At 51.8% G+C, this 13,660-nt stretch overlaps 1 protein-coding gene across 1 annotated transcript; it reads right to left on the bottom strand.

Annotated features, from left to right (window-relative positions):
• Nucleotides 1-1,014: 1,014 nt before the first annotated feature.
• On the bottom strand, nucleotides 1,015-8,154 carry LOC135974164 (protein MROH8-like). Its single transcript, XM_065561006.1, has 5 exons — nucleotides 7,600-8,154; nucleotides 6,754-6,889; nucleotides 5,903-6,012; nucleotides 2,520-2,672; nucleotides 1,015-1,498 (listed from the first exon to the last, which is right to left on the bottom strand). The coding sequence occupies exons 1-5, from the start codon at nucleotides 7,699-7,701 to the stop codon at nucleotides 1,295-1,297; spliced, it is 705 nt and encodes a 234-aa protein (XP_065417078.1). The 5' UTR covers nucleotides 7,702-8,154; the 3' UTR covers nucleotides 1,015-1,294.
• Nucleotides 8,155-13,660: the final 5,506 nt, after the last annotated feature.

Genomic DNA, 13,660 nt, shown 5'->3' with positions numbered 1-13,660 from the left:
TGCCGCCTCAAGCAAAAAAAATTTTGGCCGCCCCCACTTTTTTTTTCATGCCCCCCTCCCCCAGCCCCGCCCCAACTCCACCCCTTCCAAACCCCTTCCCCAAATCCCCAGCCCCACCTCCTCCCCCGGGCGTGCCACATTTCCCCCCCCCATTGCTTCATGGGGGCCCCCACGAGCTCCCACCCTAGCTCACCTCTGCTCCGCCTGCTCCCCCGGGTGCGCTGCCGCTCTGCTTCTCCCCCCTCCCTCTCAGGCGAAGGAGGGGGAGAAGCGGAGCAGCGGCGCGTTCAGGGGAGCAGACGGAGCGGAGGTGAGCTAGGGTGGGGGGGGGGCGCAGGAAGTAAAGGGGGGTAGAGGAACCGCTCCCCACTCCAGCTCACCTCCACTCCACTACCGCCGCCTCCCCCGAGCGCCCTGCTGCTCGGCTTCTCCTCCCTCCCAGACTTGCTGCGCGAAACAGCTGTTTTGTGCCCAGCAAGCCTGGGAGGGAGGGGGGAGAAGCGGAGCGGCGGCGGTGCGCTCAGGGAAGCAGGTGGAGGCGGATCGGAGGCGAGCTGGGGCGGCGAGCTGGGGTGGCGGGGGCACTTTTTCCCCATGCCCCGGAGTCAGCACCTATGATGGCCGGTTCCAGAATGCCGCCCCTAGAAATGTGCCGCCCCAAGCACCTGCTTGTTTTGCTGGTGCCTGGAGCCGGCCCTGCTGATATGGATTGTTTTTGGAACTCACCGCTTGGGATCATCCATCATAAAACCACGCTTTGCGTAATCACTGTTGCTCAACTTTTCCTGCCCAAACACAAATGTGCTTCAGACAGCAAACGTTCCACCTAGGCTCACTATCTGTACGTTCAGATGAAGGAGAACGGCGGAATGAGCTCTGCGCTTGCCAGCCGGAGTAGCAAAGGGATAGTGAACTCAAGAACACAGACTTAAATCCACCCCCTGCCCCAGGACCCATGAGCACTGACCGTAGGTGTGGGGGACTGTGCTTTTGAGAACCTCTCCCATAGGCAGATCTCTAACAAGTCCCAGGGGCCGGGAGAGGGGGACTGGGAATGAGAGCTCCTGCCTTGCACATGGGGAGACACATTCAGGGAATGGGGGAGAGGAATCTCTGACAGGCGGATTTCGCTCGCTGTGGTTTGTGGCTGAAAAGAGAAGAGCCATCAGGAGGAGAGGGCAGGTAATTTGTCCCATGTAGAGGGGGGAGATTCAGTCCTCAACAGTCAGTGCTTTATACTTTGCCTTAGTAAGACCAAACAATGTGCTCAGTGGTGAGGTTCTCATATAGGGCCTCAAAGGATCACGCGAGGCCTGAAGAGTGGAGGCATTTCGTACCTGTCTGTAGGGAAGGAGTAGTCCAGAAGGCATGAGATCACTGTGTCCAGATGCTCCGCCTCGCCAGCCAGCAGGGCCACTAACTTCTTCATCAGGGTCCTGGAGCTGGGCTGCTGGACTGAATCCAACCGGCTGCAAACCCCAGCCACAAGGTCTGCTGCCTGAGAGAGAGGGAACCAGATGAGACGGGACAAGACTCTCATCCCATCCTGCAGCTGGGGCAAGAGGGAACCTCAGCATCCCTGGAGAATCAGAGTTAGCCTCTAGGTTTTGCCTAAAAGTCACAATTTCCTATATTATTGGCAGGGCTCATTTCAGAGCCTTACAAGGTGCATTGTCGCAAAGACCACATATCAATGGCTCAAAGGAGATGAGTCCTATCTAGGCACAATACAGGGGTAACATAAGAATGGCCATACTGGGTCAGACCAATTGTCCATCTAGCCCAGTATCCTGTCTTCTGCTGGTGCCAGATGCTTCAGAAGAAATGAACAGAACAGGGCAATTTATCGAGTGATCCATCCCCTGTCACCCATTCCCAGTTTCAATCAGAAGGCGTAGGGACACCCTGTGCACAGTGTTGCACCCCTGACCACCTTGGCTAATAGCCATCGATGGACCTGTCCTCCAGGAACTTCTCTAATTCTTTTTTGAACCTGGTTATACTTTTGGCCTTCACGACATCTCCTGGCAATGAGTTACGAGTTGTGTTGTGTGAAGAAATATTTCCTTAGGTTTGTATTAACCCAGGTTTGTGTGTGTGTGTGTGTGTGTCTGTGTGTGAAAGGATAAATAAAACTTCCCTATTTACTTTCTCCACACCATTCATGAATTTATAGGTGTGGGCATCCCATGGATTTATACAGAGGCAATATGATATTTTCTGTCTTATTATCTATCCCTTTCCTAATGCTTCCTAACATTCTGGTAGCCTTTTTGACTGCCATTGCACACTGAGTGGATGTTTTCAGAGAATTGTCCATGATGACTCCACCCTTGAGTGGTAACAGCTGATTTAGACCCCCTCCGTTTGTATGTATAGTTGGGATTATGTTTTCCAATATACAGGAATCAGACTAGAAGATCTGATGGTTCCTTCTGGCCTTAAACTCTCTGAACGTATGACTGTTCCCAGCAGTGGGAATTCTAGTTTCCGTCCATCTCAGCAGCAGCGCCCCATACCTTCTCCACCTTAGTCCCACCGCTGTTCACCATGGCAGACAGCAATCCCTCTGCAGTTGGCTGGCAGTTATTGTTGCAGTGATTCGTCAGGCCATCCATAACAGTCAGAATGAAATCTGTCCTCTCTCTTGGGTTGAAATAGACTCCAAAGAGCTGAAGCATACAGGGAAAAGTGTAATTTACAAAAGGCCGCGTCCTGATTCCACGGGGGGCTGATAACTACTGGAGCCCAGAGAAAGCCCTGTCTGGGGGTTGCAGGTCCTCTCCAGCTTCTCAGGGGCTCTGTTTTACTCCTTTCTATTACAGGGCCCCAGTGGCTGATGAGGCTTCTGCTGCGAAACCATATCACTCACAGTGAGGCAAGAGGACTAGTTAAACCATTACAGTGGCCAACCTAGGAGTGCTGCCGTGCACGTCAGGATGTGCATTTAGTGGTGTCAGACACCTACTTCTCAGGCATCCGAGGTGCAAGGGTCACCATTAAAAGATCAGCAGTTGCGGGATCCATGTAGTAATATTAGTAATGACTGTTACAGTACTCGGTCTTTGACTGTGACTATGTGATACCCTCCTACAACACATCCCAGCAGAAATACAGCACCCAAATCCTGATTACGACACCATCACCATACTTCCTGGCTTGCAGCCTGACCCAAAGACCATTGAAATCAATGGAAAGACTTCCATTGGCTTCAATAGGTTTTGGATCAAGCCTATATAGTATAGACCTCGTTGTGACAGCTTCTAACAACCCAAAGTACTAGAGCAGCAGGCATTCAACCTTCCCCATATGGACACTCCCTTTCCTATACTAGGACCCTCCCAGAGTCCCCTTCCAAACTAGCCAAGACCATGTCCCATTTGGCAATAAGGAAAGGGCAGGGTGGCTGTGCCCCCCAGATTGGGAACCCATCTGCTAGAGCAGTGGTTCTCAATCAGGGATACGCATACCCCTGGGGGTACACACAGGGGTGGCAGGTTTGTATAATTTTTGGCATTGCTCAGAATGTGTCCAAGTCCCGCCTCCCCCTACACCTGCCTAAGGCTCTGGGAGGGAGTCTGGGTGCGGGAGGGGGTTTGGGGTGCGGGCTCTGGGAGGAAGTTTGAGTGCAGGCTCTGGGAGGGAGTCTGGGTGCGGGAGGGGGTTTGGGGTGCAGGCTCTGGGAGGAAGTTTGAGTGCAGGCTCTGGGAGGGAGTCTGGGTGCGGGAGGGGATTTGGGGTGCAGGCTCTGGGAGGAAGTTTGGGTGCAGGAGGGGTGCAGGCTCTGAGATGGAGTTTGGGTGCTGGGTGCAGGCTCTGGGTTGAGGCAGGGGGCTGGGGTGCAGCAGGGGCTGCGGGCTCTGGGAGGGAGTCTGGGTGTGGGAGGGGTTTGGGGTGCAGGCTCTGGGAGGAAGTTTGAGTGCGGGCTCTGGGAGGGAGTTTGGGTGCGGGAGGGGGTTTGGGGTGCAGGCTCTGGGAGGAAGTTTGAGTGCGGGCTCTGGGAGGGAGTCTGGGTGCGGGAGGGGGTTTGGGGTGCAGGCTCTGGGAGGAAGACTGGGTGCTGGGTGCAGGCTCTGGGCTGGGATAGAGGGTTTGGGTGTGGGAGGGGGCGTGCGGCTGGTCCAAGGATGAGGAGTTTGGGGTGCAGCAGGCAGGCTGACCCTGGGCTGGGGCAGGGGGCCAGAGAGGAGGACTCCCCCAGCCCTCTCCCTGCTGGCGGCAGCGAGCTCTGGGGGAGAGTAAGGGGGGGGCCTCCTCACCGACCCCCAACATGACACTCATCCAAGCCCCCCCAGGCTGCTGCTCAGGAGGTCCGGCCAGGATAAGCCTCCCCCTCCCCTCCCCCGAGTCGACTCGGAGTCTCCTGCCGGGGGGGGGGGGGGGAGGGCTGCCATGCGCTCCTCCCTCCTCCCTCCGCAGGCGTAGCAGCCGCCTCAGCCTGCCCCCGGCGCCGCTTCCTTGTAGCCGGCTGCGGCAGCGGCTGGCGAGGGAGCACAGTGCAGAGCTGCAGGGGGCAGCCGCCCGCTGCCCAGGGAAGGCAGGGGCGCTTGGGGGAGGCGCGCGGGGGTGGCAGCCGGGGCCGGGAGAGGTGCGTGGGGGCGGCAGGCGGGGCTGGGAGAGAGACCCGGCCCCGAACATTGGTGGAGCCGGGTCCCCTGGGCCCTGAATTTTCTCAAGCCCGGGCACCATGGGCCCACATAACTTGCCGTCCCTGGGGATACAGGGGGTACATCAATTCATCTAGATATTTGCTTAGTTTTACAACAGACTACATAAAAAGCACTAGCAAAGTCAGTCCAAACTAACATTTCATACAGACAATGACTTGTTTATACTATCTACTATATCAGTGTTTCTCCATCTGGGGGTGGCAACCCCCAGGGGGGTCATGGGATGGGTTTAGGGGGGTCACAAGTTTAGGGTCGCCATTGGGGGTGGCAAGCAGGGCCCCCGCAAATCTAAGATACATCCAGAAGCTGAAGCCCAAGCCAAGCCCACTGCCTAGGTTTGCCAACTTTGTAATATTTAAAAACCGGACACTCATGCAGGAATGCTGGACCTCTTCTGCCCTGCCTCTTCCCCCCGAGGCCCTGCCCCCCATTTGGTCCTCTTCTCCCCTTCCACTGTTGCTCACTGCTCTTCCCCTCTTCCCCGCCCAGGTCAGGAGCAATTTGCCTGCTGGGAGCTGCAGCCGCATGATGTGGGTAGGTGGCGGCCCCGGTTGAGTAGGGGCTGGTGCGGGTGATGACCTGGCACCTCCCCACCTCCCTCACCCGCAGTAACTGGACTTTGGGTGTCCAGTCAGTAGATCTGACCGGACACTATCAGATCCCCTTTTCAACCAGATTTTCTGGTCGAAAACCGGGCACCCGGCCACCTTACCACCGCCCGGGGCTCAAGCTGAAGCCCGAACCCCGCCCCCTGGGACTGAAATCAGGTACAATAGTCTGGAAAGGTTGAGAACCACTTGCTGCAGAGTAGATCACTCTTTATGAGCATTTGTTGTCTTCACTGTTGTAGCCGTGTCGGTCCCAGGATATTAGAGACACAAGGTGGGTGAGGTTATATCTTTTATTGAACCAACTTCTGGTAGTGAGAGAGACCAGCTTTTGAGCTACACAGAGCTCTTCTGTCTCTGTCTGAAGAAGAGCTCTGTATGGCTCAAAAGTTTGTCTCTTTCACCCACAGAAGTTGATCCAATAAAAAAATTGGACCTCACCCATCTTGTTTCTTTCTGAGCATGTCATTTCTAGCCATGAGTAAGGGCAGGAGCTGTAATTTTTGGGTAAGCCATACACCATAGAGATGGGCGATCCAGGGACAGGAAGTAGTTTGGAGCTGTGCGATACCGTATTGTACTGACACCAATGTAGAATGGTCATTAGTGCCAGGATGTGATTACCTCTGCGATCCTGGAGGGGCTGTTGCAAACCACAGTGGGGCTCCAAGCAGCCAGAAATTCCTTGTTCCTCTGTTCAGTCCATTCCACATTCTTTCTGTCCAACTGTGCAACTGAAATACATGTTAATAACACTCTTAACTTTCCATTCTGCTTCCTGGCTTCTGCTCTCATCCCTCTTTACTGAACAAAGCCCTTTGTTTGGCTCTGATCCAGGAAAGCATTTAAGCACGTACATTATTCTAAGCAGATGAATAATCCCAGGGACTTCCGTGGGACTACTCGCCTGATGAAAGTTACAGATGTGCGTAAATGTTGTGCTGGATCAGGGCCTTGACCCCCAGAGTAAAGTGGCTCTATCAAATGGTGACTGGAATCTAGCCAAAACACTTCAGTGGCATAGAAGTGGATTAACACAGTCATGAATCAAGCCCCAGATTTGGATCCAGATTTCCAACAGCCATCAAAGTTCTGGGGCGTTCGGGGTACAGGCATCTCGAACTGAACTAATTGGTCTGATGGCGTTGAATCCCCTATCATCATGTCCCACTGACCCTTCCCATTCCCACTGACGGAATGAGCTCTACCAGTCTCAGTTTGCGATAACGTGTGTTGCCTTTCTCTGTATTCCCCCCCTCCCCTTTCCTCTCTTTGAAAGTCAGGGCTAGAATTACGGGATGACTATCAGACGCTTGTTTCTAGATCCACAAAAAAACCAGCACTCTGTTGAAAGGAACAAATACCGAGCTACTTCTTCCTCAGGCACTATCCTGAACGGGAGCTTTGCCTGAGGAAAGTCTCTAGCATTTAGCTCCCAGGAGGGGGATTCAGATGCTCATCAGTGCTTCTCTTACTCTTTTGGCGCCACGCAATAGAGACGAGGTAATGAACAGCCCCTGCTGCCTTTGAGCTGATCGCCTTGACGGGATCCCCACAGCAGATCCCCAGCACTGCAACCAGGTGTCCGAGCCTGGTGAATGGAGACGCTTCCTAATTGTACAAAAGAGGAGAGGAGGAATCCATTACCACTGCAGGTAAAGTGGGCTGTGTCTCCTAGGCAAGGAGTCTATATCCACACAGTCCCTTTCTTTAATGGGGCGTGATCCTCAGCTCTCCCTCTTCAGAAGAGGCTTGGGAGCCAGAAGAAGAATATAGGGCTCGATCCCGCACCACAGACGTCCACTGGAGTTTTGCCACAGACGTCAGTGGGAGCAAGATCAGGATCATAATGATCTGTAACGGCTGAGGTGGGCTGGAATGGAGAGGCCTCTTCCTGCAGCTCCACAAGAGGAAAGTATCCCATGGTACTAGGATGAGGAATGGAGGCAAACAGGGAACCAGCTGGGGATGAAATGTCTTCAGTCTCTAGGATTTTGAAATCTCTTTTCTCTGAAATTCATTAGATCCAACCATAGAAAAACCCGTTTTTCCTGTGCCCCTTGTTAGCTGACTTTCCTGCATTGGAAAGAGGTGGCCTATTCCTCCAGGGCACTGGATTTATTTTCCAAGTGTATCAGACGCCAACCCATCTCAGTCAGGATGATGGACGAGCAACAAAATCGGTTTTTCCTCCGCCTATTAGGGAGCATTGCAAGGTGGGGCCCCTCAACATACTTCTAAGCAGGAAGTTTCTCTGGCATGGGAGAGTGCCCTGTAGGTCTAGTTTGCAATCAGGTCACTAGAAGTCAAGAGTTACTCACATCCAGTTTGACTTCTGTGGCCACGAAGTTTAGGAGCAGTATGCTGCTCCATACAGCCCTCTCCCGCCGGCAAGCTTCCCTGGACTGCATCCAGGAGTCCATGAGCTGCAGGAAAAACAAGAGAGGTTAAAAATAACAGGGGGAAAGGGTGTATACAAGTGATCCCCAAAGGATATCTTTATTCTGGCTGAATCATCTCACTCTTACAGATACAGGCTGCGTCTGCTTTGTGCAGACTCAAAATACACATGGAATTCTTCTCTTTGAACGAAAGCAAAGTGCATTTCTCTCTGAGGGCCCAGTCACACACCCGCTGAAGTCAATGAAAGTTTTGACATTGATCTAAGGACCGATCCAATGCCCATTGAAGTCAACGGAAAGGTCCCCATTTGATTTCAATGAGCATTGGATCGAGCCTTTAATGGATGCAGGATTGGGTCCTATGTAAGGAAGGGAAGGGCCAAGTCTTCTCTGGACAAGCCACACAATCCAGCATTTCATTCAGCAAAATAAGAGCAGCTGGAGGAAAACTTCTATTCTTTCATGATTGCAGACTTTGGGCCAGCCCTCATGCTCTGTAGTTAGCGGCAGTCTTGGTTCCCATTGCACCCATTGGTTCTCACTGTGGGACAGCTGGAGCTGGGAATTCTGTGGAGGCCAGGTGCCAGCCCTCACGGGGGACTAGAGTCCTGGCAGCGACCCCTCCAATTGCATCAGGAGTGGCAATGATGGGCAGTAAAGGGAATAACGTCCTCATTTGGAAAGGACACTGTGATGTAAGGGCCACCTGGAGACAGGAAAGAAACTGAGGGTAACAATGGAGGAGATTGTCAGACCTCACAGATGGAAATAGAAGACTCCCCCGTGCTACATGAACCTTGTCACATATGCCCTAATAGGAGAACCCTGTGGAGATGGGGCACTCCGTTCTTTCCTTAACTCTCCTTTCCCTCACAAGCTCTTGACAAGATTTTCCTGTTCCTCTTCCCTACCTTACCATCCTCCAACCGGCATCTCCAGATCCTGTTTACCTGCAAGATCCTCTCTAGCTCAGACGGAACTGGATTTTCTAAAATCAGACTCTGGAGCATCTCATTGAGGGTCTGCAATGTTTCAATGAAGAGAACCTGAAAGGAGGGGGAACCGTTATGCTCAGCGCCAGAGAGCTGTGGATTATACAAATAATTTATTTTATGGGCTTGAGGCAAGAATCACAGGGTGAAATTCTTTGGCCTGTATTATACAAGAAATCAGGCTAGATCAGGGGTGGCCAGCCTGTGGCTCCGGAGCCATATGCGGCTCTTCAGAAGTTAATATGCGGCTCCTTGTAAAGGCACCGACTCCGGGACTGGAGCTACAGGCGCCAACGTTCCAATCTGCCCGAGGGTGCTCATCAGGGGCGTAGCCAGGTGGAGGGAACAGGGGCAGTGGGGAAAAAAAGGCGCCACCCGCTGCGGCGCTTTTACTGACAGGGCGGCGCTCCGGGTCTTCGGCGGCACCTCGGCGGTGGGACCTTCACTCGCTCTGCGGGTTTTCGGTGGCACCTCGGCGGCGGGACCTTCACTCGCTCTGCGGGTCTTCGGTGGCACCTCGGTGGCGGGACCTTCACTCGCTCTGCGGGTTTTCGGTGGCACCTCGGCGGCGGGACCTTCACTCACTCTGCGGGTCTTCGGCGGCACCTCGGCAGTGGGACCTTCACTCGCTCTGTTGGTCTTCGGCAGCACCTCGGTGGCGGGACCTTCACTCGCTCTGCGGGTCTTCGGTGGCACCTCGGCGGCGGGACCTTCACTCGCTCTGCGGGTCTTCGGTGGCACCTCGGCGGCGGGACCTTCACTCGCTCTGCAGGTCTTCGGCGTCATTTCGGCGATGAAGCTTCAGTGCCGCCGAAGACACCCGGAGCTAGTGAAGGTCCCACCGCCGAAGTACCGTCAAGACCCGGAGCGCCGCCCCGTCAGTAAAACCGCCGCAGCAGGTGGCGCCTTTTTTTTTCCTGCTCCCAGGTGAGTAAAATGAAAAAGCGCCACTTGTGCTCGGTGGGGGAGTGGCTGCTGCCCCGCTTCCACCCTAGCTACGCTACTGGTGCTTACTACTCAACCCCTGGCTCTGCCACAGGCTCTGCCCCCACTCCACCCCTTCCCGCCTCATCCCCTGAGCCTGCCGTGCCATCGCTCCTCCCCTCCAGAGCCTCCTGCATGCCACGAAACAGCTGATCGGGACGTGCGGAGAGGGAGGGGGAGGCGCTGATCAGCGGGGATGCCAGAGGGTGGGAGGCGCTGGGAGTGGGGTGGGGGAGCTGATGAGGGGCTGCTGACATATTACTGTGGATCTTCAGCAATGTCCATTGGTAAATTCTGGCTCCTTCTCAGGCTCAGGTTGGCCACCCCTGGGTTAGATGATCTAATGGTCCTTTCTGGCTTCCAAGTCATAAACCAATAGAATTTATAGTTCAGACCTTGTCCTAAGACAAGGTCTATAAAAATAAGGCCAGATCCTCAATGAGTGCATATTGACATAGCTCCATCAGCGGGCGTGAAGCTACACGGATTCATACCAGCGAAGGGTCTGGCCCATACTTCTTGTACACAATAGTTGCTAAAAAATTAGCTACTTCACTTATTCAATAATGTGGGTGCCCTGAGCGCAAGAGAAACCGTATTTAGATTTGTTCTGGGCAGTGAATCCTTCAGGAATCTCGAGAAAACTAGCCTCATGTTTCAACTGATATTGGCCTGCCGTGATTCAAAGCTGTGCTCTTGACAATCACCCAGAAAGCCAGATGCATCGTTATATCCCTGCCTCATTTCCATTATAAACCAAAGGAAACTGAGAACAGAAAGACATCTGCGGTATAAATGACCCTTTTCTTATAATTGATCTTCCAAATCATTCCCCAAACCTGATGTAATGAATTCATCAATGCCTCCCTTGGGAAGATAACATGCAGCAAAGCCCTTATCAGAGAGTAAGGAAAATGTTATAGCAAAAGAAAGTCCTACATTGAAATGAGATTTTTTAACATTAGAAATAAATATCACTTTAATAAATATATCACCTTGTCTTTGCAGGAGTGCCGCCAGCTTTTCTGCTGCCCTAGGCGGTGGAAGGTCCCGCCCCGAAATGCCGCCCCCCACAGAGGCGGCGGAAGGTCCTGCCACCGAAATACCGCTGTGGTCGCCACCCCCCAAATTGTAGCGCCCTAGGCGACCGTCTAATGGGTTGCGCCGGCCCTGTGTCTTTGCCCTTTACTCCTCTGGGTCTTAGATACTATTCACTCCAATGATTTGGTTAGAGAGAGCATATGTGAGCATGCGGGATGTGAGGCAAATTAAGTGTTCTAAATTCTATTGACTTTGGTAGTGAATTTGGTCCAGTGTCTGTAATTTCTCTCCCCTCAACTTTAGGGCCATAAATGGCTTTTCAGAATTAAAAAAGCGCAGGCAATGAAAGCTTTAGCAACTCTGACAGTACGGGTCAGATGTTTAAAGATTTGCCACCATATTTACACCCACAATTTGCAGGCGCAGCTTTGCTCCTACTGGTCTTTTCACCCGTCAAGTTGATCACTTCGATGCCAAAGTACTGGATTTAGGTGTGAAATCAGGTATTTCAGGTGCCCACGTGAGCTAAGGTGTAACTGCAAATAATTGCAGGTCAAAAGTAGGGACTAAAGTAAAGTTCAGGCTGAAAATGTGGCTGTATCGAGTGCCGCAGGACCCCAACTTTATTCAGCTCCTTCATGCAAGAGGACCTAGCTGTGGGAGGTGCCACACACCAGAAATACCCGGTCAGTGATCAAACAATAGCCAGCCCCATTTCTGGGGCAAGCACTAAGTACGTTTTCCTCATTCCACATGCCTCATTCTAGCTTCACCACCCAGATTGGGATCCCCAGTAGTTCCCTAGTAAATTGAAAACGGATGGATCATTTTCATAATTGGGAATGTGGCAGCTACTTGCTGTATGCATGGGACGAATGATCAGGGCCACGTCACCGGGGCTAAAGTCCCCAACTGCTACTCCACAATGGTGTTCCATGAGAAATTTCGCTGACAGTGTAGTCACATATCCCCAATATGGGCCCAAAGTAAGTAACAGGAAACCATTCTTGAGTTACCTTTGTGTACTGGCCGCTTATATTCCTGATTACTCCTTGCACCTGCAATGTCATTAGAAGTGGCAGGGAAAACACGCTCTTGAGGAATGTTCTCAGCAGGACCCATCTCTGGTGGGAGCCCATGGCCTTCACCACATGCTTTTTGCTGGTAAAAGGAAGAAGCCTGGATTGGACTTTGAGGTGCTGAAGCGTAACGGAGGCATCAGATGGTGAGGACATGAACTGAGGGTTATGCTGAAGGAGCGTGAGACTAAGAGACATCTGGACTATACAAGAGAACAAGATAATGTGAACAGTAACAATGTAGGAGAGTAAGACACTGGCAAAGATTAACAGAATACAGGAAAAGCACGGGAGGGCAGGGATTGGTGACCCGAATAGTAAATCCGGCTCAGAAATGCTACAGAAGAGAGTGAAGGAAATGACTCAGCTGACACCTCCAGAAAGAAAATCATCTCAAAATGTCTGCAGAGACTCTTGGCTTTGAATCACATGTGGAGTAAAGAGGATTACAATGTTACTGGGTAGAAAATCATCAGTCAGCCATGTAATAGTCCCCCAGCTCCTCCCCAAAGAGTCCTCAGTATCTAAAGAGAAAAAGGCACGAAGTGAGGGACTGCTATTGGCAACTCTGGTCCCACCAAGCATGGAGTGAGAAGCCAGGTGTGAAGGCTGGGCAGTTAAATGAGAAGTCACGTTACCTCAGCTCGATAATGATGGCCATGGCCTGGAGCCGTATGGTGCTGGAGAGAGAGTCCCGGGGTTCTTTCTTAATCATCTCCTGTAAGTCCCAAAGGGGCAAACATAGTAAATGAGACACAAGTGCTCCCAGCATCAGTCCTACTCCCTCACACATTCATTGAGGAGGTTATACAAAGCCCTGGCATCACAGCTAACTCTGGAGGCCTTAAAAAAGGTGAAATTAGCCACAGGCTTCTCTGGAGTCTCCAATAAATCCCCAGCTAAAAGAACATCAGATATTCCAAAAGTAACAAGGAGCCCAGCCAAAACCCAGGATCTTCCTTTCTGATGGAAGAGCTCCCAGATCATGAAGCTGCTCAGCCAGTGGTGTTGTCCAAAGGGATCTCATCTGTTTCTACCCAGCCACAAATTCACTCACTCATTTCCTCATCCATCTCTGTTCACTCATCTCCTACTTCCCACCAACTAGCATCCTCTCTCTGTCCATTCACACTAATATTTCCAGTCAATCAGCACTGACCTCAATTTTACACACTGAAATAATTGCTTCAGTGTATACAACAAAGTTCTTTACAACTCTCCAGATTCCATGGACCCTAGCGTGGGTTTAGCAGCTAAGTATTCTCCACAGTTCATCAATCTTTTCCAACCAACAACATGGACCCTGTGTATATTATTTACTCACCACTATGGCTCCTGCAGTGTCTGATGCAAAGTTGTAAATAAAAAAGTCAGGCATGTTATGCCAGTCGATGCTCTTGCTGAGAACAAACAAGAGTCTTAAGAAACTTTTTTTCATAATGAAATCCTAAACCAAAATGAGAAAAAATATATATCAGGGTGAAAGGGATTTAGATAGAGAACATCATCGGGTAGAATATTCTACCTTCATTCAAAACCCCTCCACACGGAACACCTGGTAGATAAATTAACAATGTTGCAGAGAATGAATAGTCAGGATCAGAAATCGTGGTGAGTTGAGGATGATGATGTATCCGGGCAGCACCTACAATATACTGGGCTCTGTCTGCAAACAAAGGAAGACACAGGCCCAGCTCCCAAGAATTGACAGTCTAAGAAGGGTTCTGATGGCTTCCAGCAGAATGTTGGATTGTGTAGGACCTGACTGTGTGAGCTACTTGTTCAGAGAAGGGTTGGATCAAGGAGAACAAGCAGAACAGCAATGGGACTCCATGTGGAGGACTCCACACAGGGCCTGTTTTCTGTAGGACAAGTAGCCAGATG

The sequence above is a fragment of the Chrysemys picta genome, chromosome 11 (genome assembly GCF_011386835.1).
Source record: "Chrysemys picta bellii isolate R12L10 chromosome 11, ASM1138683v2, whole genome shotgun sequence".
In the NCBI taxonomy this organism is placed as follows: Eukaryota; Metazoa; Chordata; order Testudines; family Emydidae; genus Chrysemys; species Chrysemys picta.
Note: the sequence above shows the minus strand (reverse complement) of the source record. Positions and strands in the feature narration are given on the sequence as shown.